Source organism: Prunus dulcis, chromosome 3, assembly GCF_902201215.1.
Source record: "Prunus dulcis chromosome 3, ALMONDv2, whole genome shotgun sequence".
In the NCBI taxonomy this organism is placed as follows: domain Eukaryota; kingdom Viridiplantae; phylum Streptophyta; class Magnoliopsida; order Rosales; family Rosaceae; genus Prunus; species Prunus dulcis.
Window position 1 is genome coordinate 18959157 of NC_047652.1, and position 26346 is coordinate 18985502.

Genomic DNA, 26346 nt, shown 5'->3' on the forward strand with positions numbered 1-26346 from the left:
AGCTCTGCAAATGCCAAACTGTAGGTATCATTATCGTAATCACTATTGATTGGTGTATATTATATGATTAGCTCTTTCTTGAGGCATGAAGAAATTATTGGTATCTGATTGGAATTTGTAGTGTGTGAGATATATAACTTGACTATTAGTATTTTTCCGGCGAGATTATTGTGTGTGTGATAATCACAAAGTGACATAACGACGAATATACACAAACTAACAACATGTAAATATTAGGTTTTAGTTCACAACTTTTAAAGTACTTTCACTTATTTATTATGACAAATGACAAGAGTAAAGCAAGAGTTGTTACTATTTACGTGAATAGTGATAGCTCTCGTAAAAAGCTTGTGGTGTTTCCACATATTTTCATGGTAATTTAAGGGCAACTACTATTCACATGAGATATGAGGAGAGGAATTTGTATAGAATTTTGGTGTGGAAATTGAAGAATATAACTAAATATTTATTTTTAAAAATTCTGAAAATTCTAGTATTTTTTTAGATTTTTTTTTTTGGTTGTTGACATCATCGCTGACGTTGACAAACCCAGAAAATAATCCATGCGATTCTTGCCTTCGTGCCCGCCCAAACTTATGGAGCCCACCAGCTGTCCGGTCTGCATTTGTGCGCTGGAACCTCTACCTGGAGCTTGGGCCCCCTCCTGCCCGGGCCACAACCTGCTGGAAGTGCTCTTACATATTGATCCAATTATATAACGTACTAAATACGCTATACAGGTAATTTGTATTGCCATTTTATAAGCTGAGTATTTTTAGAATGACATTATTGTTTGTGTCCTAAATTTATTTATCACGTTTTTTTCATCAGAAAATGTGATGGAAGAGTGTCATGAACATGGACCATAGAATTGGTGAACCAAAAACACTGTGGGAAGAATCATGAACCGAGCAGCAATTAGGAACATGCAACACACTTTCAATAAACAGTACCATCTCCAACTGGTTTCTCTTTCAACTCTAGATACACAGAGATTCTCAGTGCCCACACCACTCTCAGTGACTTCAATTAACATCTTCAACTGTGTCATTTCCCTTCACTTCCAAAGAGGGCACATATTTGTGCACAAAGTGTAGAACAGTAATGTGAAACCAGCAGACTTGAATATGGTGGATAAGGGAATCCCATATTTCCCAGCACCAAACAGCCCTTTGAAAAACGGCCAGAGGCACAGCACCAACCACACACTGCACACAACCTCTAATGGGCCAGACCCGAGCCCATCATGAGCTGGTGGTTGCAGCCCAAACAATGCAGTAGCAAGGGCTGTTAAGTGCACCAGCAAAATTGTAGTGGGAGGCACAAAAATTGGGGACTTGTCAAATGTGAATGTGCCTGCTTCAGTTCCTTCATCAGTTGAAGTAGATTGGTCTTTTCTTGTGACTTCAAACAGTGTCTCTGATCTGCCTGAGAGTTTGAGTATGACACCAACAACTCCAAATAACCAAGCACTCATTGGGATTATTCTTCCCATTCTTTGGTTGTTCCACCATGCCCGGATTGATAGACCGGTTTGAAGATACTCCGATAAAGTGTACACATGGTAAAGCACAAACAGAGCTATTGGTATATAGTAGGTTGGTTCCTGGCCCTGCATTGCACATTTGGAGCAGTTAGAAAGAATAGTTGTGTTAAAAATAATAGTATAACACTAACATCTTGAAAATTTGTACCCGAATAATGTGGCAACGCAAATAGTAACGTTTTACTTGATTCACAAAGTGGGCTCATATTTCAGTTATTTGATGAACAAAATTGATGATCTATGTAGTATGTAGCATATATTTAACTTGCATCAACCCTAAAGTCCAAGGATGTGGGTGTGCTCTCACCTTGGGCAAGAAATGTGTGTTGGTGATGATACTGTAAGCTGGCAGAGCAGCATAGCAAAGCTCAGGAACCGAGCGTAGGGCCCAAGAAAAGAGCCAGAAGTACGCTAAGAACATCCTAAATTTGAGGTTTGCAAATATAGTATGAAATATGGGACAATTTTTACTGAGCAGGATTTCAAGCAGGCCTGTGGCCCACCTCTTCTGTTGGGTCATGGAAGCAGGCCCACCAGTTGGAGCACACCCTTGAAAAGCTGGTGGGTCAGGTGAACAAATAATTGATCTCCAACCTCTCTTATGGATTGAAAGCCCAGTGAGGACATCTTCTGTTCTTGATCCATACATCCACCCCACCTACACAAGAAAAGAGATCAACAACAACATATACAAAAAAGAAAAAGGAACTTGCAACTTTGAAAACACACTGTCACTTAACCTTAGGGAAACTCTTAAAAATACACTCTCGATCCCCGCGCCGGGGGGGGGGGATATTTGAAGCAGGATCTTAAGTACATAGGTAATTGCTTTTAATCACTTGAGCTACAAATCTCGTGCTTATTCCGACTTTTTAAATCCCAACTAATGTGACAAAATGTAAGCGGACATACCTTTTTACCCCAATTGGTGTCATACTCGTACCCACAATCTCCAACTTGGTGTGCAGCCTCCATGGATTTTGAAAGCATGTCTGGATATTTTGTCTTTCCTCTCAAAGCATCATCTGCTGATTTGGTGAATTCTTTTGAATTTCCAAAAGTTTTATGCAGTTCTGGCTTTCCTGGCAAGAAAACTTAAAAAATTAGGATCACACATTCGTCGAGCTTATACTCTTACTAACAAAACAAAATTAAGAGACATTTGGGGATGGAGAGAGGGATTTGATTTACCATTAGTCATCTTGACATCATTTGGAGAGAGACCGTAGATAACTTTTCGTCTATGAACACATCCTGTTCCTAAATAAAAAGGGCCTTGAATTCCTGATATTCCACGCCCGGCATACTACCATATAGTAACAAATATATTGATTAGTTCACCAATGTAAATCATATACTTCAAAATTTTGATTTATGGACCGTCATATACTTTTTGATATGAAATTAATTGGGAGATTTACTATTATACCCAATATAGGAGCCCAAATTATAAAAATACCTCATGTGAAATGGACTTTAGAAACACACAAAGAGGCTTTTAACTTCTTATAAATTACAAAACTGCCATTAATTTTTTAAAACAAGCCCAACCCCAAAATCTCATAAAAATACCCAAAACACTCAATAGGGCATCAAAGTAATTTAATAATTAATATTAAATTCAATAAGGTCAGCTTTCATTTTTGGGATTTTTTTTGGGTTTGTTTATAGAAATTCAATTATGTAAAGTTTATTTATAATATTAGTGCTAAGAATGGGTATATCACTAAATATCTCAAATTAATTTGCATGGGGTGCACCTTCCACACAACTGTCATCTGATTGCCAAACGGGTCATCCTTGAGTCCGTCGTAGAAGGTTTGTGGGAATTGAACAATGCATTTTCCGTTTCGTTCTTGGATCCCAGCAACATGCACATTGCATGAAACATCATGTTTGGGTTGTTGACCAACATGTCACAGTCTACGTTCAGCATGAAGGGAGCATTTGTCATCAACCCTGACACTCTAGTCTACACCACATGTATAATTGATCAACAATTAATTAATTTGGTTAAGATTAATCAAAACAGATGGAATATATTACTTATAAATGACGATGTCTCGATATCATTATCACTAACAAAACATACTGACATGTTATCGATAAATATTTGATGCGCATATTGACATTTCAGTTTCTATATATGAAATTGATTATACCAAAACATTCATGGCCCCAGCTTTGGAATGATGTGGATGCTTTGGCCGCTTTTCTCTGGATATATAAACCAAATGTGGCAGTCCATTTGAAGCACCTACCTTGTTCTCCCATACAACCTTCAGAACAATTGGAAGGAAAAAAAAAAAAATCTAAATCAGTCATAGGACAACAAAAAACCAAGAGATTTGTGTGTCTGTCTCTGTAAAGTTGCTTTCGAGAAAAGCCACCATATATATAGAGGCAAAAGGGGCAGACAATCCAGCAATTCTTAGCTGTATACCTTGATGATTGTTGGATGATTATTGCCCTCTATATCTGAGAAAACTGCAAAGTCTCCGCTAAGATCAAATGGAATAGATTTGCCTACCGCATCCTCAACTTTGCGGCTAAGCTGCTCATACTCATCCTGCAAATTACACATGAAGACAAACAAGTTCATTTGTCATCATCCCGAGGAAATTTGTCTTCTCGTGTTAGACAGTCTGACAATATAAGATGTTTTTTTTTCCTTTTTCTAACAACATAAGTATGATCAAATTTGACTAAAGGAGTATAATTAATCACCTTCAGTGTTTTCCATTCTCGCTTGAATTCATTTGATTTATTTCCAGAAAACATGGTATTATTATTGGAGAAGTATCTAAAAGGAGCTCTAACTTGAACATCGTACTTCTTGCAAAATGGAACCCAAAGCTTGGCAAACTTTGATGCTTCCACAAGCGAGTAGAAGGTGAGAGGGGAACAACCATCATCAGACACATAGCAAGCTAGTTTGTCTGCTGGGTAATCCAAAGCCAACAGAGAAAGCACAGTGTTTATGGTAATAATAGGTGGTTCCAGCTCTGGGTCTGCTGTGGTCACAAACATGTCCACTGGGGGAAGTTCATGCTCAGCCACGCTAATAATTAAAAGCACATGATTAAACATCAAAGTGAATAAATTATTGAACTAATAAATGGACATTTAAAAAAAAAAAAAAGGGATGTGCAGCATACATGATCGGTGTTACATACCGTTGTAAGAGGCGGTCTGGGTATGTTTTGTATTCAACAATGTTCCATTTGTTGTTGATGGTGATGATCCAGTTGAAGGTAAAGGAGAGCTCACATAGAAAGGCAATAAGCCAAGTGAAACCATTGTTGTTGAAAGAGAGGAGACGATAAACAAGGAGTGAGAGGAGGAGGAAGAGGATTATAAACTCCATGACTTTGTGCAAAGTGTTTTTGTGCTCGAATCTTTCATGTAGAGGGAGAGAGTTGGGGTTAGCCATTGCTAAGATGAGAAGAAAGGGAGGGTGTTTTGGCTGCCTAGTTTATATGTAGCTACGTATATATATACTTATAGTGTGGTCTGGTTGGCTTTGCAGGTTTGCTTGGTTTTTTGAGTGCACGTGGCATATGATTATTTTCTAATGATATGGTGATGAAAGCATATCCACACTGTGGAAGGACATATTTGTATTACATATTGCATGAAAAGCCGGCAGCTTGTGGTGGTCTATATATTATATATTAGAATGTGAGAATCCAACTCAAACACGTAGTAATTTCATTTTGTTCTCTTCGTCCCTTCCTTCCAAAAGGAAAAAAATAAACAAAATGTTGAATTGTGTGACATGTTTCAAGGTATGATTGAACAAGATCACATGGCCATAGTATAAATTCTTTTTGGCAAAAAAACATTTGCATATTCTTGAGGCAAGGTTGTCATATATATCATTCTAGAGATGGTATCCAATTATTTGGGTGGATGACCACCATACGACTTAAGAGTCCAAACTGAAACAAACCCATCATGAAAAGGAAAGAAGAAGAAAAACGAAATATAATTTCACTCTCCATTTGGACCATTTGGACCATTTGATTCTAATTTTTATTTTAATTACCTTTGAAATCTTGGAAGTGTATGTCTTTTTTGTGGGGATTGTGTGGATGAAAACTCCTCTTATCAGCCAGTTCATGTAAATTCCAAGTATACTCTTGTGAACTTCTAAATCATAAAGATTATGTTATGTAGCTATGAATTCTACTTTACATCAATTACACTGTAGGCTGGAATTTTCCGAATTCCAGCATGCACCATTGCTTGCCTCACAGCAGCAGCACGATCCCATCTCTCCGTCCCAGCATTAATGCTTGACAAAACCACGTATCGTCCACAATGTTGTGGCTGCAACTCAAGCAGTTTCTGCCCAACTTTATTTCCCAGCTCGGGGGTCCCATGAATCTTACAAGAACCCAAAAGAGCCCCCAATACAGAAGAATCAGGCTCAAAAGGCATGCTCTTGATAAGCTCAGTTGCCTCCAAAAATAGGCCTGCTCTGCCCAGGAGGTCAACCACACACCCGTAGTGTTCCATTATTGGTTCAACCCCAAAGTCATTGGACATTGATCTAAACAACTCCAGACCAAAATTCACCAGCTTTCCACGAGCACAAGCTGTAAGAACTGCGACAAATGTAACTGCATTAGGCTGCAACCTTTCTCTCTTCATTTTTTCAAACAAGTCCAAAGCCTCCCGCTCCTCACCATTCAAAGACAGAGCTGAAATCATTGCATTCCAAGTACAAACTTCTGTGACTACCATCTTCTTGAAAACATTTGCGGCACTTCTCACGTAACCCATCTTCCCATAAAAATCTATCAATGCAGTCCCCAGAAATGCAGTCAATTCAATCTCTTTTCTAGTAACATACCCATGTATTTGCTTTCCCCAATAAAGGGATCCCCACCCATCCAAATTAGCACATGAAGAAAGCACAGTAACATAAGTAGCTTCATTTGGCTTTACAAAACAACCCATCAAATCCTCATGCACCATCATCTTAAAAAACTGAATCCCCTCACTGAAACTCCCATTTCTCCCGAACCCATTAATAACACTTGTCCACGAAACCACGTCCCTCTTGGGCATGCTTTGAAAGAGCGAAACAGCCAAACCCATATCCCCATTCTTCCCAAACCCATCAATCATCGCATTGTACGCCACAACACACGGTTCAGAAATTTCCTCAAACACCTTGCGAGCATCACACAAAATACCAAACTGAGCATAGAAGCTAACAAGCGAGGTTTGTATAAATGAGTCATGCAGAACGCCCCGTTTCACAACTTGGGTATGAAGGGGCGCGCCCAAATTCGGGGAGGAGGAGGCAGAGGCGGCTTTGATAAGCGGAGGGAAGGTGTGGCTGTTGGGCGGGGCTTGGTGGGCAAGCATGTGGGCGAAGAGGAGGAAAGGCTTGTGGGCTTGGCTGAAACCGAGATGGGCTCTGATCAAAGTGTTGTAAAGGAGGGTCGTCATCCATTTTGAAGCTGAGCTAGGGTTTGGGCTGTGGAGGAGATGACCGTGGGAGATAAGGCGGGAATGGATTTGGTTGATTTGGTTTGGGTGTTTGAGGAAGCGTTGGAGGAGTTGCAGTAAACACTCGGGAGATGACGAACGTGGCATAAGACCAATTCGTGTGTTGCATGAGACATTTACATCTGTCTCAAAAAGCAACCCAAATGTACAAAACGACGTCGTGGTGGCATTTCTTCGTCTCTATAATAATTACAGCTGTTTTTTATTATTTTACTTTGTTGAGTGAAATTTCAGTGGAGAATGTTGGCATCGGCTGCTATTAATCTGAGATCATCATCAGCTTCCAGAGCCTTCTCCAAAGCTCTCCCAAACTCCACCGCCGCTCCTTTCTCACTCGTACGGACTCTCTCTCGCTTCTCAGTCCGATCTATGGCCGACTCTGCTGCTGCCCCATTCAAGAAAATCCAAATCCACAGAGGTGATACTGTGAGTCTTGCTTCTGCCCCATTTAGTCTTTTGCTTTTCTTTTCTTCCTTTTTTTCGAAATTCTGGTATGGGGTTTCTTTTTTCTTTCAGTTGAGGCTGTATGATTTTTTCTTTTGACAATTTTGACTGATGGTAAAAGGGAATTTGATGTTTTTGAATGTATTAGGGAGGAAATGAGATGGGATTTGTGTCGTTTTGTTAGATTTCTATGTTCGAGTGAATTGGAACTATTACCATTTATGAAATTAATGTGATTGTGGTGGAATTGTTTATTTTATTTTAAAGAATCATACTTTATTTTTTTCTAATATGATCGGGCCTGGATTGATTATAAAATAAATTTAAAAAAATTGCCCATGTTGTGGCCTCCCGGAAAGTTGTGCATCAATGTTGGCAAATGGGTAACATCCACGCTACCTTCTCTGCATGCTCTCCAACTTTGTTCTTAGATTTCAGTTGTCTCTCAGTTTTGTTCTATTGACACATTTAAGCACACTAAGTCATACTGCTGAACTGCAACTATGAAGTTGATTGTCTTGACAGATTGTATTTAGAAACCATTTCATTCTTTCGTTGCAAATGAACTGAACTTTTTAATTCTTGAGAGTATTTATCCTGAATTGAAAAGTTAAGGGACCTAGCCTGGGTTTATAAGAAGTTGCGCTACTCCACCCATTGCCAATTGGTTTTGGGGTGGAACCTCAACTTCCTTCATTAATCGAATTGTTCGTGATAATACGTTTTTGTGGTTACTAGCTGCTACTAAAACTTGTTTCTGATTGTTCTTCTTCTTTTATTTAATTGACCAGGCATTTGATGCATATGTTGTTGGAAAAGAAGATGCTCCTGGGATTGTTGTACTTCAAGAGTGGTGGGGTGTGGATTTTGAAATCAAGAACCATGCTATGAAAATTTCTCAACTTGCTCCTGGTTTCAAAGCACTTATCCCAGAGTAAATTCATTAAGCTTACTTTAGTATCTATTAGTATTATGTGCATGCTTATTTAATTACTTGCTGCGTTTGAATGCTAAGTATCTTCTTGCTTAATTTTTCTAGCTTGTATCGGGGAAAGGTTGGTTTGGATGTTGCAGAAGCACAACATTTGATGGATGGTCTTGATTGGCAAGGTGCTGTAAAGGATATCCAAGCCTCTGCTAATTGGCTGAAAGCAAATGGTTCAAAGAAGGTGTGACGCGGTTTACTTCTTGTTTAATTATATAATAATTGTCTTCGTAGCTATAATTTGGGGCTGGTCTGGGGTCTGGTTTGTCTTATGGTGTATATATGTTATGGAAATATGAAAAAACAAAACGGGAAATACATGAAACAAGGTGTTCACTAATATAGATAAACTTTAAACAGACACTGCCAACCAGCTAACTAACAGCAGAAGTACATTACATATCTAAGTGAAGTTATATCTTAATCGTCAATGATGCCTTATTCCTTCTGATATGTTTGTCCATTTTTTATGATCTCTTTGAGACATTCAATCTTAAGCCTTGTGATGCCTAACTTTATTTACAACAAAAATAGCCACAGAACAGTTGGACGATTGTTATGTCATATTGAACAGATAGGTAAGTCAGTGCTAAAATTTGAAGTTGATCTTTCTTTTTCTCTATTAAGTGCTATAAATATTCAGGATGAGAATAACCAATGTAATGCATGACTAGAAACTGCTTTGAAATGCCATGATCCAGAAAATTTAGTAAGATTCTGCTGTGTTCTGATAACCAGTCCTCCTTCGAAGTTCCCATCACTAAAAATTATGGTTATATCAATCAGTTATGATATGAAGAAGTTTAGAAAGTAAAATCATTTGCTAAATTAACCTGTTGTTTAATCAAAATAGGTCGGTGTTACTGGATTTTGCTTGGGGGGTGCTCTCTCAATTGCAAGTTCTGTTTTGGTCCCTGAGGTTGATGCTGTTGTTGCATTTTACGGAGTACCGTCATCAGAGCTTGCAGACCCTGCCAAAGCTAAGGCTCCTGTTCAGGCTCATTTTGGAGAGCTTGATAATTATGTTGGCTTCTCAGATGTGGGGGTATTGATTTTTCTTTTTCTATCTTTCAGTCTTGATTATTTTTGGTTACCTTTCTTTATTTTTTTCCGAATTTCTTTTTCTGGACTGAGTTGTTGATGCCTTATGATTGTGTATAATTGTCGTAGCAAAATTCTAGGCCCATTCATGTTCTGGAACCCCCATTGGATCCTTGTTAGACCTTAGCCTTCAAATTTATGGAAAAAAAATTACTCATGCTGAAATTGGATTTTGATTTTCAGGCTGCCAAGTCTTTGGAAGAAAAGCTGAAAGCATCAGGAATCCCGTATGAGGTGCACATTTATCCAGGCAATGGGCATGCCTTCATGAATAGATCTCAAGAAGGTGTGAAGAGGAGGAAGAACATGGGCATGCCTGATGAGGATGAAGCTGCAGTTCAGCTGGCTTGGTCTCGCTTCGAGTTGTGGATGACTCGTTATCTGTCTGCTTAAGTTTTACTAGTCTAGTTTTATATATCCAACATATGCTCTACTTACTGGTTGCTACTATCTCTTATCTCTAGTAGGATATATCTTATCCAGACTTGACAACTTCCTGGTTTGGCTAGCAATAATATTTAACTTCTTGTCTAATATACCTATCTTCTCCTTATATTTGAAATTTGGATGCGCCATGTCTACAGATGATTTTCGGTGTCAATTATGTCTAAATATCTCCAAATATGCCTCAATAAACATATATAGAAATGAATAGATTGTCCACCGTATTGCTATTGGGATGGTTTGGTTTACCTTTACAGTCTTTTTCCTTTGTACTCTTTTTGTCCATTTGATCTAATAAAATTTTATTGCTTTTTATTTATTTTTAAATGACTAAATTGAATGTGAAAGGGGTGTGCATGGGTGCATTAAATTAGGTTTAGAAATAATGCGTGTGATGTGTGCAAGTTGAGGAAAAATGTTGAATGTTGAATTATGGAGAACCAGACATCTTAACCAGCCTTGTACAAAAGTTGGTATGCAGTACAAGTTTTGTGTTGAGTTTGGCCTCTTGCAAATTCAAATCATAATGAAATGGACCACATCCTTTCAATTTAATTTCTTCGCAACTTGGAATTTGAGATGACCAATTGGAAATGAGTTGTAGAGAGGGAAAATAATGGCCTCACACGTGTTTCTCACGTCAATTCCATTTGAATGCATGAAAAAGAAATGACAAGAAAAATTGGCGATGTTTCTCACCTCTTTGTCTGATACGGATTTGTGTAATCACCTTCGGCTTATGGCCTATGGCCAATAAATATGAACCTTAAAATACACGGAGAAATCAACCAATTTCTAGCCTCATTCAACGGAAACTTGACTCCTTCCATTTTGCTGACCAACTTCCAACTTCACTGATGAACTAATTTCCGGTCTAATTGTATTTCTTCTTTTCTCAATATTAGAAAATGTCAAAAAATTCAAAGATCTCCGCGCATGTTTATAAAAAGAAAAGAAACCTTAACGTAATTGAACTCACTTAATTCCTACAATCACCTCCTTCTCCACGCCCATATACGTATGAATTCGGGTTATGTACTTGTATTTAGTGAATTATACGAGTTACTAAAGCGTTTAAAAAAACCATAGAATAATACATAAGCTTCCATTTGCATTCCTAGCTTACCCCATTCACGGGTTCAATATTGGAGTTTGAATATCTAGACGTCAAGTGCTTGGACATTAAATCTCTATATGTTTTTTTTTATAATAAATAAAAACCCCAGAAAAAAATGTATAATGTGAATCTGGTACGGTGGTCCAGTTGCTTAAGCAAGGCAAAATTATTGAGCAGATGAAGACTTTTTTATGCCATGGCATGGACCATATCTAGAACATTTTCCTTTTGTTTTATTTTGACTAGCCGAGTACCGTGAGCTCTGGTTTTCTCGAATATTATTAACAAAATTAGTTGGATTTATGGTCATACCTTGTGGCTATGACTTTAATCTAATTTCTTTCTTCTTCATCTCGTCCTTTCAACGTCAAATTAAAACTAAAGATTAGAAATCTTTCAGTATCTCCTAACTTTTTGGACACTTCGTCAAGGACGGATCAAAGTCTAAAAACCCAGCCATTCATGGGGTTTGCTTGTTTTTGCACAGAGTACGCATAACGCTCATCAATTTAAAGAAAGTTGAGGGAAAAAAGAGGAGGGGGGGCGCCAATGTTTGCTGTTAGGTTGACAATAAATTATGGGTTTTGCCTTCTTTCATATAAAACTGTTGACTCTAATGAGAAATGCACTGTGAAAGAGCAGCAGAGAGAGATATATATATATATATATATATATATATATATATAGCATATACATACAAAAAGAAGAATATAATGCTTTGGGAACTGACTTTCTGTTTCTTCTCTTCATCTTTTTTTATCCATTTTTTTTGCTTGTTTCATTGGTCATCAAATTGGCTTTGAATCTTGAGAGAAATTTATTTGAAGTTGCAACTTGGAAAAAACTGATGGATATATCATATATTATACTATTGTTGACTATCTACATTAATTAAATAAATTGATTAAATTATCATGATAATTTAATTACATTTGGAATATACTACCAGGGTGTCATAGGGTTTGAACTTGAAACCACTGATTTGCAAGTTAAGATTCTTTTTTACTGGGCTAGACCCCGTTTGCACATTTGGACCAAGTTTTGAAAAATATGAAAGCAACGCCTTAATAACTATTGTTATGGTTTGATTTTTTAAAGCTTTATCTTTTTTATTTTTTTTTTGGTTCTGAGTTTGCACTCTTAGTTGAGATAACTATGCCAAAGTTTATTTAATCATGCGTGATCATTAGTGGAGGAGCCCCAGATTATCTTAGTTTTGATGTTAGAGCTCCGTTATTGTAATGTCCATTTGTGGCTAGTTTGTATTAATTTTTCGTGACTAATGACTTTTTTAGCTGAATTATAAATTCAATCCCAAAATTTCTATTAAAAGAAATAACTTTGTGGCATAAATGCATACACGTTTGTCCCTCGTTTGCAACATGATATTAATATCAAATTAAATCTGCTAGCTGTGTGAAAATATCCATCACTTTAATATACAGTTCTAGGTTCTATGGTTCGCAGTGCTTACCTAGCTCCATTATGAATATTTATTTTAATCATATTTAAGAAAATGAAATAATTATTTTATATTTGTTTAATTTAATTTTAATACATGATCTTTGATTCTGGAGTATCCACGCTGCACCATTATCAGGTTTGTCAAATCTCTGTAAGGGTGATAGATGCACGCATAACCTCATCATGAGTCTAAGTCTTCTCCAGCAGCCCAGCTAACCCAATAATTTATGATCTTGAAATAATAAAATTATGTACCTTAATTAATAAATTTATGATCCAACGACACACAATTTGACATATATAGTCCTATTTTATTGAGGAATTCTTCAAATAATTTATTTGAGCGACACCCTTTAGAATCTGCTAATTTTGAACAAATCATATGTCGGCAGTCAGATGAACCTTTATCAAAACGTTATTTCTGTATAATTTAATTAATTAATTAGTCTAATTCTTGCAGTGGTAGTTTTGCTTGAAGTACAAGACAACAAGAACGAGCCGCAATCACTGAAATAATCCTATCGTTTGCCAAATAAATGTGTTTATAAATGTATGTAAAACTTCAAATGAAGTAGGTTTGGGTTTATAAAGCAATTCGTCACTCGATTACTTAGTACTTTGTCTTACCTAAGTTTGCCGTTTAAAAAGACCCAACTAGTTAATTAATCTACCCAATTAGTTAATTAATCAAGAGCTAACTCCGCTAACTTTGTTGGTGTATCTTTTGAGTAATTTAAATGTGGTTGTGGAGTGGTTATAAGAGATAATATGTTGTGACACAAACAATACTCGAAAACAATTTAGAAATTTACATTAAGTTTGAGAACTGAGTATTGTAGTATTCAACAATTATCGTTTATAAGATTAATCGAACATATGCATGCATGAGATTTCAAATATAATGTAACCGACCATATAACAGCAAAAGTAGCTTAGCACTAAACTAAACCAGTTCATGAAGTAATTATTCAAAAAGCGATTCTGAAGTTGTGCTTTTGAACCCAAAAGAAAAAAATGTACACGAGACACTAATAAAAGCAGTTGCATGAACTTTTGAGAACCCTAGCAGCCTGTAATAGGCCGATATTGCCCTCACACTTGCTTTGTTTTCTTCAATTCCATAATTGTTGCCCATGTCTGTCCCCACTCATAAGCATGCACGTTTTTCCCTATGGCCAGCTAAATTTGTAGTCAAATCATTTATTGTATACAAGAAAAGAAAATAGGCTCCATAACATAATCAAAGAGCTCATTTGACCCTAAACAAAAAACCAATGAGCTCAACTCTTTTCAAACTTACATGAGAAATACTAGACGAGTCCAACGCATAGTGAGCTGTTGATGAATATGAGCGATGTGTGTGAGCGACCGACTGTGACATAATTATTCTTATAATCAAAATTATTTACTATTAGTGACATATGAACTGCAAAATGAATTATAAATTGAACATAAAATAGATAGAGATATATACTATTTCGACTTTCGAGTGACAAAAAGGACTTAATTAATTGAATCACGTTTTATTCCTGAAATATGCCTTGCAAAAAATACAACTTTTTTTTATCATCCTTTTGAACCACATATAATATTAATGCCGCCACCTTTCTATTGGACCCTATTATCTTTTCCAAACTAAATAAATATTGTACCCTCCTTACCCACATTCTTTGCCTTAGCTTGCACAAAAAGTAAGCATGAAAAAAATAATATTCATATGCAAATTTAATTACTACATGTGGATGGAACTTTATTTGAAAGAAGAGTCTGGTTTCTAATTTGGTTCTGCGCACAGGACATGGTTTACTTTTGAGTTGAGGAAATTATAAAAAGCCACCTTTGATTTCATTATATTGCTTGCAAGTCACATGACTCACGTCTAAGTAGGCAGAGTTGAATAAATGAAGAGGATTGCAGCTGGTAGAGGAAAAAGAAAGACGACCCATTTGCTCTTTTTTGACGACTTTATATTTGCCTTTCAAATAATGCGGCCCCTTTCATTGACTACAATTGGAAAGCCAATGTATGTGCGTGATCATGCTACAGAAAAGGCAAAATTAATGGGAAAAAAAAAATATTCACCATCATCGATTTGGGTTAGTTAAACATGTATGATTAGTATAAAACCAGGTCTAATTTGTTATCAAATAGTAGAAAATTAACGAGCAGAGAAACTCGAAAAAAGGCAAACTAAATTTGTTTGCTTAAATAGGGTAATTTGAAATTAGGGTCGTCATAGTTTATTAGTAAGGAATAGAGAAAATAATGATTGACTAAGTAGTTCATTATACGACACTTGTTTTGTTATATACCAGTAGAACCCTAATTTATGGAAGAAAAAAAGCTATCCATTTTTCTACCTACTACTACACTTCTTTAACTTTGCTTTCAATAGGGTCCTTGGATCCTCTATTTTTAGACTACTTTTACTATCATCTTCTATCTCTTAACCCATAATTGTAGCTTTCCTTTTCTTATAAAAACTACCATGAAAGAGATACCTTTGCATTCATTTTTATTATTTATTTAATACAATTATATTAATTTTTCTTTATTAAATACTGGATTGATTTTCAAGATAATAATCACAGCGTCACGTGGTGTCACGTGTGACACGCATATTTATTTTCTTAGTAACATACATTAAATTTATAACTTACCAATAATGTCGTTCATTTATATTTTAATATGTAAATTAGTGTGTAACACTGAAAAATTGTCAAAGAATTGCACATGCGTGTGTAGACACTAGACGGCGTAATACAAGAAGCCAAACATACACTTGCGTATTTGAAGTGCAAGAAATCTTTTGCAATAATCTTCACTCATTTGATTTCAAATTTTAAAGCGATGCCCATGATTTTCACCACATAAAACCATTATATCATTGTCTCTTTTAATAGGGGAAAATAACTAAAGGAACAAAGCGGAGTCAAGGGGCAAGACTGATGGATGGACCATTATTTCAATTTTAGTATTTATATTAATTATTAATTTTGTTTTCTTCTTTAGCATTTTATTCTTGGATCTGGTATCTATATATAATAAAACACAAGATTGGGTCCATTGCGGTGGACGGGGTCAACCCGTCAGCCTCGGTCCGAATAGAACCATACGGTGGTACGTGTCCAAAGTCCGAGTGGCCCCCCCCCCAAAAAGAAGCCAATCGGCAACCTCCATATGGGACCCGCCCCAGGTTCATATAAGAACCGTTGACTCAAACTATACTTTCCACGAGCGAAAGACGCCGGGCCAATCGGGAGCCGTGAACGAGTCAATCTATCTCACATCAGACCCAGATCGAACGACTGCCCTTGCGTTGGACCCACATGATGTGGGGCCCAACTAACTGCCTCCTCCCTCATAAATCTGTGCTCACACTGCTACAGTGCGAGTCTGTGATTTAAGTAATATTATCACCATTCAGATTAAGAAAAGCTTTAGGCGTATGAGGACGATGGACACATCCCAATCACTGATTTATTTTTAAGTTGATTTGAAATTTTCCATTCCAAAATAAAATAAATAATTCAATCAAGACAAGAGTTTAGGTGGGTATAATATTTTTTTCACTTTCTTCTTCTTCTAGTGTGTACAAAATGGAGGTCAAACCTATCTTCTTAGAAAAGATATTGCATTTAGTTAAGTTAAATCTTGATTTCCATCATATTTAGATTTGAATTTGAAACCCAATAGTTCAAAAAGAGTCACCATCTTTCAATCTTTTCACATTGTTACCTAAAGTTTTACAATATTATCAATTCCGACATTCATCTTGTCTGACAGTACGTTTATTCGTTAAGAGCATTTTTAGAAAAAATCCTTTCTCCATACAGTTCTGGTGTTACACAAAGCTCACCTTATAAAGCAACCTAACCCTTAAAGAAGACATAGCCCCACATCACTATCTTAGATCAAAATTAGACAAAGAAATTTTTTCTTCAAAATTAGTTTTATTGTCTTTTAGAAGTGGGCCCACACTTGCCACGTAAATAATTAACGAAAGAACACACAGTCAAACAAACGAAATGTTGAAATTGATAACATTTTAAAAGTCTGGGTTGCGACTTGAAATTTTGAAAGATGATGACCTTCTTCGAAAATCACCAAGACTTTTAGTTGTGTAATTTGTAAATAAGCTCAAAATTTATTATTACTAATAAACTTTCCATATTCTTTAAAAATAAAAAAATTTCCATGAAGGTGAACCCAAAAGTCAGATCCTTGTTAATGACCTAGGCTTTACTCATGTGACCATATATATATAAAGTGTATTTAGTCATCCCTCATGTGATATTTAAAGCAATATCCCAAGTAGCTACCAAGAGCATTAATTCCCCTTCCTTTTTTTTTTAATTTTTACCTTCCAATTTGATCATCCTCTTCATCCCTATCTTATCATTTTCACAACCTCCTCCCTCCCCCTCATTTCTCTCCAATCCAAATCCAACAATCCCAAACCTAATGTTCAACAGAGAACACAACACCACCACCAGTCACCAGTTGTTGCTGCTACTCTCTTGCTGATCAAAATTTGGTATTGGGTCTTCTTCTCTAGTCCAAGCCCCCCTTTTATTGCCGAGTCCATTGCACTCTCTTTCTCCCCCTACGCTCACACACACACACTTCCACCTACGCACACACACACTCTCTCTCTCTTCTCTTCTCTCTCCACAGTTTTCTTGGGTTTTTATGGCCAAGGGAAGTGGACTCTCCATTGATTCAGATCCATTTGGGTTCTCTCTCCACAATCCCATAGTCCTCAACTCCTTTCAACAAGACCAATATAACCACCACCAACCCTGCAGGACCAAGAAGCAGCAGCTTCATTACTCCTCACTCAACATGGACATGGACGCCTCCACAATTCACCAGAGGTCTCCTCCTCCCCCTCCTCTTCCTCCTCCAACTCTGCAATTCTCAGTCAACCTCAACTGCACCCATGAAGATGTTGATAATCATCATCATCATCATCATCATCACCATCAGCACTCTCCTGAACCACCCTCCAATGAAAAACGTAAAGTCATCGACGAGAGGGACTTCTTCGCCGATAACAAGAGCCATGTTGGTCAAGACAAGTCTGCCTCCGCCGACCCTGCTGATAAAATGGACTTACATGGCCCGACGGATATGGAATTCAACGTAAATGTAAGCGACCCTTTTCACCATTTTGCTTCATCTTCATTGTTATTACTGATTTATCGGCGTTCTTAATTCAACAACTGTCTGTCCATGAGATTTTAATGAAGTCGGAACCTTTTTCGACAAACAGTCATCATCATTTTCTTATTGTTTTTAGTTTTTGTTTATGTGTTTATAGACTGGCTTGAATCTTCTCCTTACAAACACTAGCAGTGAGCAATCAGTGGTGGATGATGGCATTTCGTCGAACATAGAAGATAAAAGAGCTAAAAGTGAGGTACAGATACATAATTTAGCTTTTGCATTTATTTAATTTGTGACTGAATTTTGGACCTGATTCTTGGGTTATTGCTAATTTGCCATATTTAATATATGTTGGTATCACTTTTTGTTTTCTCAGCTGGCTGTTCTTCAAGCTGAGCTTGAGCGAATGAACGCGGAGAATCAACGTTTGAGAGGCATGCTTAATCAGGTGACTACCAATTACAACGCTCTTCAGGTGCATTTGCTGACTTTGATGCAAAGCCAGAAGGCTGAGCAGAACAGTAGCGCTGCTGAAGGCCATGGAGTGTTTGATGGGAACAACAAAGTAGTGGTGGAAGAAAAGAAGCTCATTAATAGCAATGGATCGCCAGTAGTGGTCCCTAGGCAGTTTATGGATCTCGGATTGGCTGCTAATAATGCTGACACTGATGAGCCTTCACAGTCTTCATCTGAAGAAAAAAGCCGCGAACGGTCTGGATCGCTTGGAGAGAATGTGAAGGTTGCAGGGCATAGTGATGATCAGGAGAAGAAGGAATTTGGAAGAGGGATTGGGAGAGAGGAGAGCCCAGATCAGCCATCACAGAGTTGGGGCCCGAACAAAGTTCCAAGGCTCAATTCTCCCAAAGAGGTTGATCAAACTGAGGCTACCATGAGGAAGGCAAGAGTTTCGGTCAGAGCTCGATCAGAGGCACCTATGGTATGTGTTTTGGACTATATTGGAGTTTTATATATATGACGCATCAGATTTTGTACCAACATGTTTGCTAATTTGATAAATTTTGTTGGGTTTATAGATCACTGACGGATGTCAATGGCGAAAGTATGGACAAAAGATGGCAAAGGGAAACCCGTGTCCTCGAGCTTATTATCGATGCACCATGGCTGCTGGTTGCCCAGTTCGAAAACAAGTAAGCTCTCTCGCTTAGGGTAACATTCTCTTATTAGATATGCGGCATGTTATTTTGTCAGACTGTTTCCATTTTCGGTTATGATTCACAACATGTTAATCTTCGATCTTTGTACTAATTTTAATTGCTACTGCGATCAAACAGGTACAAAGATGTGCAGAAGATAGGACAATCCTAATTACTACATATGAAGGCAATCACAACCACCCATTGCCTCCAGCAGCCATGGCAATGGCATCAACTACTTCATCCGCGGCACGAATGCTACTCTCAGGGTCTATGCCGAGTGCAGATGGCCTAATGGACTCAAACTTCCTCACCAGGACAATCCTCCCATGCTCCTCTAGCATGGCCACCATCTCAGCCTCAGCACCATTCCCTACTGTTACATTGGACTTAACACAATCACCAAACCCTTTACAGCTCCAAAGGCCACCAGGCCAATTCAACATCCCATTCCCGAACCCATCTCAGAATTTCACCAATGGACCCGTCTCATTGCTGCCTCAGATTTTTGGTCAAGCACTCTATAACCAGTCAAAATTCTCTGGCCTGCAAATGTCACAAGACATGGAGCGTGGCCAACTGGGTCACCAACAGCAACCAGGGCACCAAGGGCAGCAGCAGAACTCATTGGCTGACACTGTCACTGCAGCCACTGCCGCCATTGCAGCTGATCCAAACTTCACTGCAGCTCTGGCAGCAGCCATCACCTCCATTATTGGCAATGCTCATCCAAACAACAATAGTAACAACGGCACCAACCCTGCAACCAACTCAAACAACAACAACGGCAATGGCAATGGCAACACCACCAGCAACAACAATAAACTTAGCAATTCAAGTTTTTCAGCCAACTAAAGCAAGCTTCTTCTTCTTTTTTTCTTTTTTAGTTGTCCTTTTTAGGATTTTTTTTTTCTTTCTTTGTATGGGCTGGGAGAAAAGAAAGTGAGAATATACATGTTTTTTTTTTTTTTTCTTCTTTCTTTTTTTGGGTGGAGAGGGATTAATTAAACATAGATTTTTATATTCTTTGTCATTCGAATAACATCATCAATATGTTCAAATTGTATGTCAGTACAAAGTCCCATTAAATTTAAGAAAAAAAAACAAAGGAAGAGGAAAGAATGCAAATTGGTTTTCCTTTTTTGGATGCATCCGGAAATGGAGGGATTGGTGTTTTTGTCAGCCATCTCCTCTTTTGTTCTTTTTTATGTCAATGTTACATGTTTTTCCAATGCACCAAATAAAAGTTACAAGGAAAAGATAAAGCAAAATGACAATGTGGGGAAGAAGAATAATGGCATTTGGTTTTTTCTTGGAGTTATGTGTATCAACTGGCGGTCAAGGGAAGGAGTCAACAAAACCGTCTCGGAGTTATTCAAAAGACTGGGGATTAGTTTGACACGTAAAGAAAGAGACTAAGGGACAAAGAGAAAGAGACTTTTTGGCTTTTGCTCCACACTCTTTTCTTTTGGGATTAATTTGGACTTTACCCGATTTCCTGTCCCATTCTTTTGGTTATATTCTTCTTGCATTGCGCTAATGGCTTTGATTTGAATTGTTTGATTGTGAGTGTGGTGGATGAACTGTATGTGAGTTGTGCAAGATTAAGAAGTTGATATAATGTTTGAGATAAGTACCCTTTTAGGCAGCAACGAAGTTAGAAAAGGTTTCTTATCTTACAATCATCAAATCAACGTGTTTCACAATTTTAATATTTTTTACTTTTAAAATCACTTATAAACATTTTGTCAAACATCTTAATGTCATTATTACGTTGAGATGAAGATTAGCGAAAGATGAGAAAAAGTTAATGGGGTTGCTTGACCCCATCGTCGCGGCTTTTGTAGCTTTGTTATAAAAAGAGCACGAACATTTCATATGAGTGTAAATATAGTTGAATTTACCTGATAAGTGTGGCTTGCAGATGATTTCATGTGTACGATATTCATCTTGAGACTTGTGCACAATTAGAGAATGAGTTTTAGACATTTTCTTCGTTATCGAAGAGAGTTGAGATAAAAGTTGAGTTAGCTGATTAGGATAAGGGTTGAGATTTGAGTTGGGGATTATGAAACCGTACTTGATCGATACTAACATTTGTTAAAGCCAGCCCCAAAACTGAAAGGCTCCAATTCAAAATGGGCTACCCAAAAGTTTAAGCTCATCAAAGTCCAGCAGGAGGGATGAACGATTATTTTGGGCCTGTTGATGGGCCTTAACCTTGTGACTGTGAGTCCCATAAAGGCGCCACTACCTAAGTTTTAAAACAAGACTGGTAGTTGAGCAAAGAATAACTGTAATTTTCGGCTGGTTCGACTAGTTAACTATCAAATGACAGACAACCAATTATGCTACTACACATCATCAAATCTTGGACCCACAACAATTGCAACCAATTTTGATCCGTTCGATAAAGCTGCTTTGGTTGCATCGTTGGTTCGTAACATGAACTAATCTACTGCGCAAAGCAGACGAACCAGCCTCTCTTCTTTTAAATCGTCTGACTTGAGTTTCCTCGTTGTTTCAGTTTTCACCTGCTCCTTCGTAGTTCGAAGTCGTACTCAGGAATGTGAGTAATTTGTTTTTTTTTTTTTTCCTTTTTCCAGAATTTATTTTTTGTTTCAAAATTAAGTTCCTGATCATTTGATTCTCACCCAGATGTTTTTTTGAATCGGTTATTTTTGTACATGCTTTAGATGGTGTTCGTTTAAACTATAAAGTTTGCACCTTTGTTGCTGGCTGAGTTCTACTAGGGTTGTTTAAGCTCCGTTTGGTTCCTGAGAAAATATAACTAAAAGGTCAAAAGAAACGAAAGTCTAATTGCCATTATGTAATTGTTTGCTTTCATGGTAGTTTCTCAGTAACCAAACACATAGACCGTGTTAATATGTTTTGTCAAAGCTTTTTCAGTACTTTCTAAGAGTGATCGTTGAGCGACAAGTTTGCACACTTTGTTTTGCAGTTCTCAAAATGGGTACCAAATTTGGAGCCAGTTTGGTTACTCCCTTTCTCTTTCTGCTTCTGTCTCATGTGGTGTTTTCCACAACCAATGATGGGTTGGTCAGAATTGGACTGAAAAAGATGAAAATAGATCAAAAATGTCACATGAATAGAAGAAGTAATGCTAATGAGCAAGAAGAAACACCGGGAGGTCCTATTAGGAAGTATCATCTGCGTGGTAATCTTGGGGATTCTGAGGACACTGATATTGTTGCACTAAAGAACTATATGGATGCTCAGTATTTTGGTGAGATTGGCATTGGAAGTCCTGCTCAGAAGTTCACTGTGATATTTGACACTGGAAGTTCTAATCTTTGGGTGCCCTCAGCCAAGTGTTATTTCTCGGTAAGCGTATGAAGTATTTTCCTCCATTGTTTCGAGTTCTTTTAATATCAAAACTATTAATTCAAATGAAGTTATCTTAAAAATTCGTATCTTTCGAATTTGGTTGCAGGTTGCTTGCTTTTTTCACTCCAAGTATAAGTCTAGCCAATCAAGTACATACACAAAGAACGGTAAGTTCCTATTCACTGGCTCAAGGCATTCACATCCTGATAAGTTATGACTGCCCTAGGTTGGGATGAGCAAAACCTTGATTCTTGATCAAGGTGTCCCAAATGTTCCACAATACAGGGCTAACCATAGCATTTAGTGATACTGTTTTAAACTTCATGGAAAGGGGAAAACACTGACATTCTTTAAAGAACAATGTATAAACTAAATGTCAAAACTGTGTGTTTCCATTTTCCAATGTAGGAAAATCTGCGGCAATCCAGTATGGGACCGGCGCAATTGCAGGTTTCTTCAGCCAGGACCATGTCACTGTTGGCAATCTTGTTGTTAAGGATCAGGTAAGTTTTGACAGAACCTAGATTTGGTGAATTTCAGTGTTGTGGACTTTACCCTTACTATGACTACTGGTTATTAGGACTTTATTGAGGCAACGAAAGAGCCTGGCATCACATTCGTCGCAGCTAAGTTTGATGGTATACTTGGACTTGGATTTCAAGAGATCTCAGTTGGAAATGCTGTTCCTGTCTGGTATGTCAATACCACTTAGTTGTTAAGTATACTAATTACTCGATTCAATTTGTACATCATAATAATATACTAGTTTCTTTCTTCCATATTAATGGGCTAAATGCTTTTTTAAACACTCCAAATTCTGTCAGCTGTGATTATCATTATACTTCCCTTCCCCCACTTGTAAGTCCTCAATGCTAATCTGTTTGACATTGCATTGGCCATTATAACAGGTATAATTTGGTCAATCAAGGTCTTGTTACAGAACCAGTTTTCTCATTTTGGTTAAATCGCAATACTGAAGGGGAAGAAGGGGGTGAGATTGTATTTGGTGGGGTTGATTCTAATCATTACAAGGGTGAGCATACATATGTTCCTGTGACTCAGAAAGGCTATTGGCAGGTTGGCAATCCAAGATATTACCATCTTTTGCAGATTTTCTACTTGATGGTTGATAGTTGATATTTGATATTTTTTTTTTTTTGTTGGTTTCATTCTTCTTTTTGGTTTCTCTTATTTGTAGTTTGATATGGGTGATGTCTTAATTGGTGGCGAAACATCTGGTAATGATATGGAACTTGTATTTGAAACATTCCTATGTTGAGACAGTAGATACTTTCTATCATTTGTTTGTTATGGTATTGAAAGATTATCATGTCACTTTCCAGGATTCTGTGCTAGTGGCTGTTCAGCAATTGCCGATTCAGGAACCTCCCTATTGGCTGGGCCAACAGTATGTATTCTAGCCAACCATTTCCGTATTTGTATTTCTTTGTATCCAGTTATCAATATATCAAGAAGCGCTGCACAAGACATACACGTATCATGCTGTCTAAGGCATATCTGTTGAATATAAAAAGCCCACATCACTGTGATCTGCGATCAGGTTTTATTTGATAGTTTTAGCAACTTCTAATCAATATTATTGTCTAATCTCACTTTTTCAGACTGTTATCACCCAAATCAATCATGCCATTGGAGCCTCTGGTGTTGTAAGCCAAGAATGTAAGACAGTGGTTGAACAATATGGGAAAACTATAATAGAAATGTTGCTAGCTCAGGTATATATATTTTTGTTTTTAAATTTTTTGTTTCCAGTGCATTTTAATTAAAAGTTTACTGTTCTTCCATCATTTTAATGATATATGAAGACAATATTTATATTGGTACTTTTCTCTTTGATTCAATTCGCCGGAAAACTCCCTGCAGTGAATTGATTTTTACTTTTACTGGCATGTTTTGTAGGCACAACCCAAAAAAATTTGCTCCCAAATTGGTTTCTGCACTTTTGATGGAACTCATGGTGTGAGGTCAGATGCAGATCAATCTATTTTCTTAAAGGTTTTCTAGGAAGGATAGTGGTAATAATGAGTTTCTTAGATCATTTTGATTTAAATGTGTTAACATCTTTGCAGTATGGGCATTGAAAGTATGGTGAATGAGAAACTAGAAATGACATCTGACGGCGTGCATGATGCTGCATGTACTGCTTGTGAGATGGCAGTGGTATGGATGCAGAATCGGCTAAGGCTAAATGAGACAGAAGATCAGATCTTGAATTATGTCAATGAGGTAAATTAAACTTCCTTTTCATGTGTCTGTGAAACGTTCCTTGCAGCAAGCTCATGCTGGAATTCTTGCTTGCAGCTCTGTGAACGACTTCCCAGTCCCAGTGGAGAATCGGTAGTTCAGTGTGACGCTCTATCCTCCTTACCCAGTGTATCATTTACCATTGGTGGTAAACTATTTGACCTTGCTCCAGAGCAGGTATGGTGGTCATGGCATTAACCCTAAATCATTTCATCTTTCATCTGAGTACATGAGTAGGCTACTTCTCAATTGTATTCACATGCCCAATTGTGAATAAAGATCTCCAACTTAAGAAAGCACTCATGGAACTGCGTTAATATACTTAAGAAAGACTTATCAACTTCGAGTTTTCATAACCAGTTCTCTGCATGAAACTGGTTTGAGTACATCTTAGCATTTATTACCATGTAGTGCATTTAGTTAGAGCCAGATTAGCTTCAATTTGTTCTACTCCGTCTCTGTCTCTGTCTCTGTCTTTCTCACATCAAGATAAGATTATGCAAGCTGATATTATATTTCTAATAGGCATTATTGCCACTGTTGATAAAAGTAGTTTTCTTTCCTTTTTATCCAATATTTAATTGTTCATTTTATGTATTATTTATCACCCCACTTATATATTGTTTATTCTTCTGAACGTTGGTTTGTTGGATCAGTACGTTCTCAAAGTCGGGGAGGGAGTTGCAGCTCAATGCATCAGTGGGTTTATCGCTTTAGATGTCGCTCCTCCTCGAGGACCACTCTGGTATTTATCTCTTCCCATAATTGCTTATAGCATCTTTTGAACTTGTACATTCTTTTCAGCAATGGCACACACAAAACAGTTTACATCGGATTGCTAAAAATGGTGAAAATCTGATGCAGGATTTTGGGGGATATTTTCATGGGTCGGTATCACACCGTGTTCGACTATGGGAACTCAACAGTTGGATTTGCAGAAGCAGCTTAGTTCTATATTTATTTTCTGTTTCCCCTGCTTGTGTAAATAATCTCTGCAGACATCAGAAAACGGGTTGTGACAATAGAACTTGTTTATGTGATGGACCATGGACACAATGAACCTTTACAATCTTGTATCTGTGAATAAATCAAGGCAAGATTGTTTGTATCTGCCCAAGAAAACTTGGTTTCTAATATACATGGGCTTGAAGTTGACGTATAGTTGCCATACCTAAAGTCTCTTGGCACAAATTTAAAAGAGTGTCACAATGACTTCAAGCTGACATGAGCCACCAACAATCTTGTGGACAGGTGGCCACTACAAATCATTTCTGTGAGAAACTGATATCATTGGTTTGAACTTTGAGCTCACAAATCACACCTATAATGTTTATAATGTTCTAGAAGCGATAAAAGATGTAATTTCGTCTTCATTGTGGATTTCCTCATGTACGTGGTTGAAGCAGAAAGAGTCACACTATTGAAAGCACTTTTAGCTCTCAAAGTCTCTAACTAACAAATTAAAAAGTGACACATAAACAAACTTGTTACGTGTTGCCGCGCTCTTTATGATTCTTCCATCTGTAAATGGCCACCGCACAGAGAGAGAGAGAGAGAGAGAGAGAGAGAGTTTCTATAACGGCACGTCCAAGCAAGCAAAACCCATCCATCTCCACTCATTGAAATGCCGGCTAACAACCCTATCATGCTAAAACCAAAGCAACACTCATTTATTTTTCCAACTACGCAAAAACTGAACAACAATCTAAAACTCAAATCCCCAAAGCAACCAAAAAAAACAAACCAAAACTCCCAAGTTTTCTTTGTTATAAGTCAAATTAGAGAA

At 37.4% G+C, this 26346-nt stretch overlaps 5 protein-coding genes across 5 annotated transcripts; 3 read left to right on the forward strand and 2 right to left on the reverse strand.

The window, feature by feature from the left end:
* Positions 1 to 940: 940 nt before the first annotated feature.
* Positions 941 to 4980, reverse strand: LOC117621172 (cellulose synthase-like protein H1). The gene is given in 10 exon segments (XM_034351504.1): positions 941 to 1612; positions 1854 to 2204; positions 2459 to 2628; positions 2738 to 2852; positions 3307 to 3383; positions 3386 to 3518; positions 3709 to 3825; positions 3990 to 4115; positions 4274 to 4607; positions 4723 to 4980. Coding segments are annotated over 10 exon segments (2235 nt in total). The 5' UTR covers position 4980; the 3' UTR covers positions 941 to 1057.
* A 703-nt stretch (positions 4981 to 5683) lies between these two features.
* On the reverse strand, positions 5684 to 7280 carry LOC117621178 (putative pentatricopeptide repeat-containing protein At1g10330). The gene has a single exon (XM_034351509.1). The coding sequence runs from the start codon at positions 7154 to 7156 to the stop codon at positions 5735 to 5737; it is 1422 nt and encodes a 473-aa protein (XP_034207400.1). The 5' UTR covers positions 7157 to 7280; the 3' UTR covers positions 5684 to 5734.
* Positions 7266 to 10152, forward strand: LOC117621179 (protein usf). Its single transcript, XM_034351511.1, has 5 exons — positions 7266 to 7495; positions 8305 to 8447; positions 8553 to 8682; positions 9352 to 9543; positions 9783 to 10152. Exons 1-5 carry the CDS (start codon positions 7310 to 7312, stop codon positions 9990 to 9992), a joined length of 861 nt encoding a protein of 286 aa, XP_034207402.1. The 5' UTR covers positions 7266 to 7309; the 3' UTR covers positions 9993 to 10152.
* Positions 10153 to 16886: 6734 nt separating this feature from the next.
* Positions 16887 to 20013, forward strand: LOC117620526 (probable WRKY transcription factor 31). The gene is made up of 5 exons (XM_034350608.1): positions 16887 to 17775; positions 17948 to 18046; positions 18170 to 18730; positions 18828 to 18941; positions 19086 to 20013. The coding sequence occupies exons 1-5, from the start codon at positions 17317 to 17319 to the stop codon at positions 19800 to 19802; spliced, it is 1950 nt and encodes a 649-aa protein (XP_034206499.1). The 5' UTR covers positions 16887 to 17316; the 3' UTR covers positions 19803 to 20013.
* Positions 20014 to 21385: 1372 nt separating this feature from the next.
* On the forward strand, positions 21386 to 25721 carry LOC117621279 (aspartic proteinase A1-like). Its single transcript, XM_034351659.1, has 14 exons — positions 21386 to 21516; positions 21910 to 22292; positions 22402 to 22462; positions 22704 to 22798; positions 22876 to 22988; positions 23204 to 23372; positions 23494 to 23533; positions 23639 to 23703; positions 23918 to 24031; positions 24216 to 24280; positions 24386 to 24542; positions 24618 to 24737; positions 25217 to 25305; positions 25425 to 25721. Exons 2-14 carry the CDS (start codon positions 21918 to 21920, stop codon positions 25507 to 25509), a joined length of 1548 nt encoding a protein of 515 aa, XP_034207550.1. The 5' UTR covers positions 21386 to 21516; positions 21910 to 21917; the 3' UTR covers positions 25510 to 25721.
* The last annotated feature ends 625 nt before the right edge of the window (positions 25722 to 26346 follow it).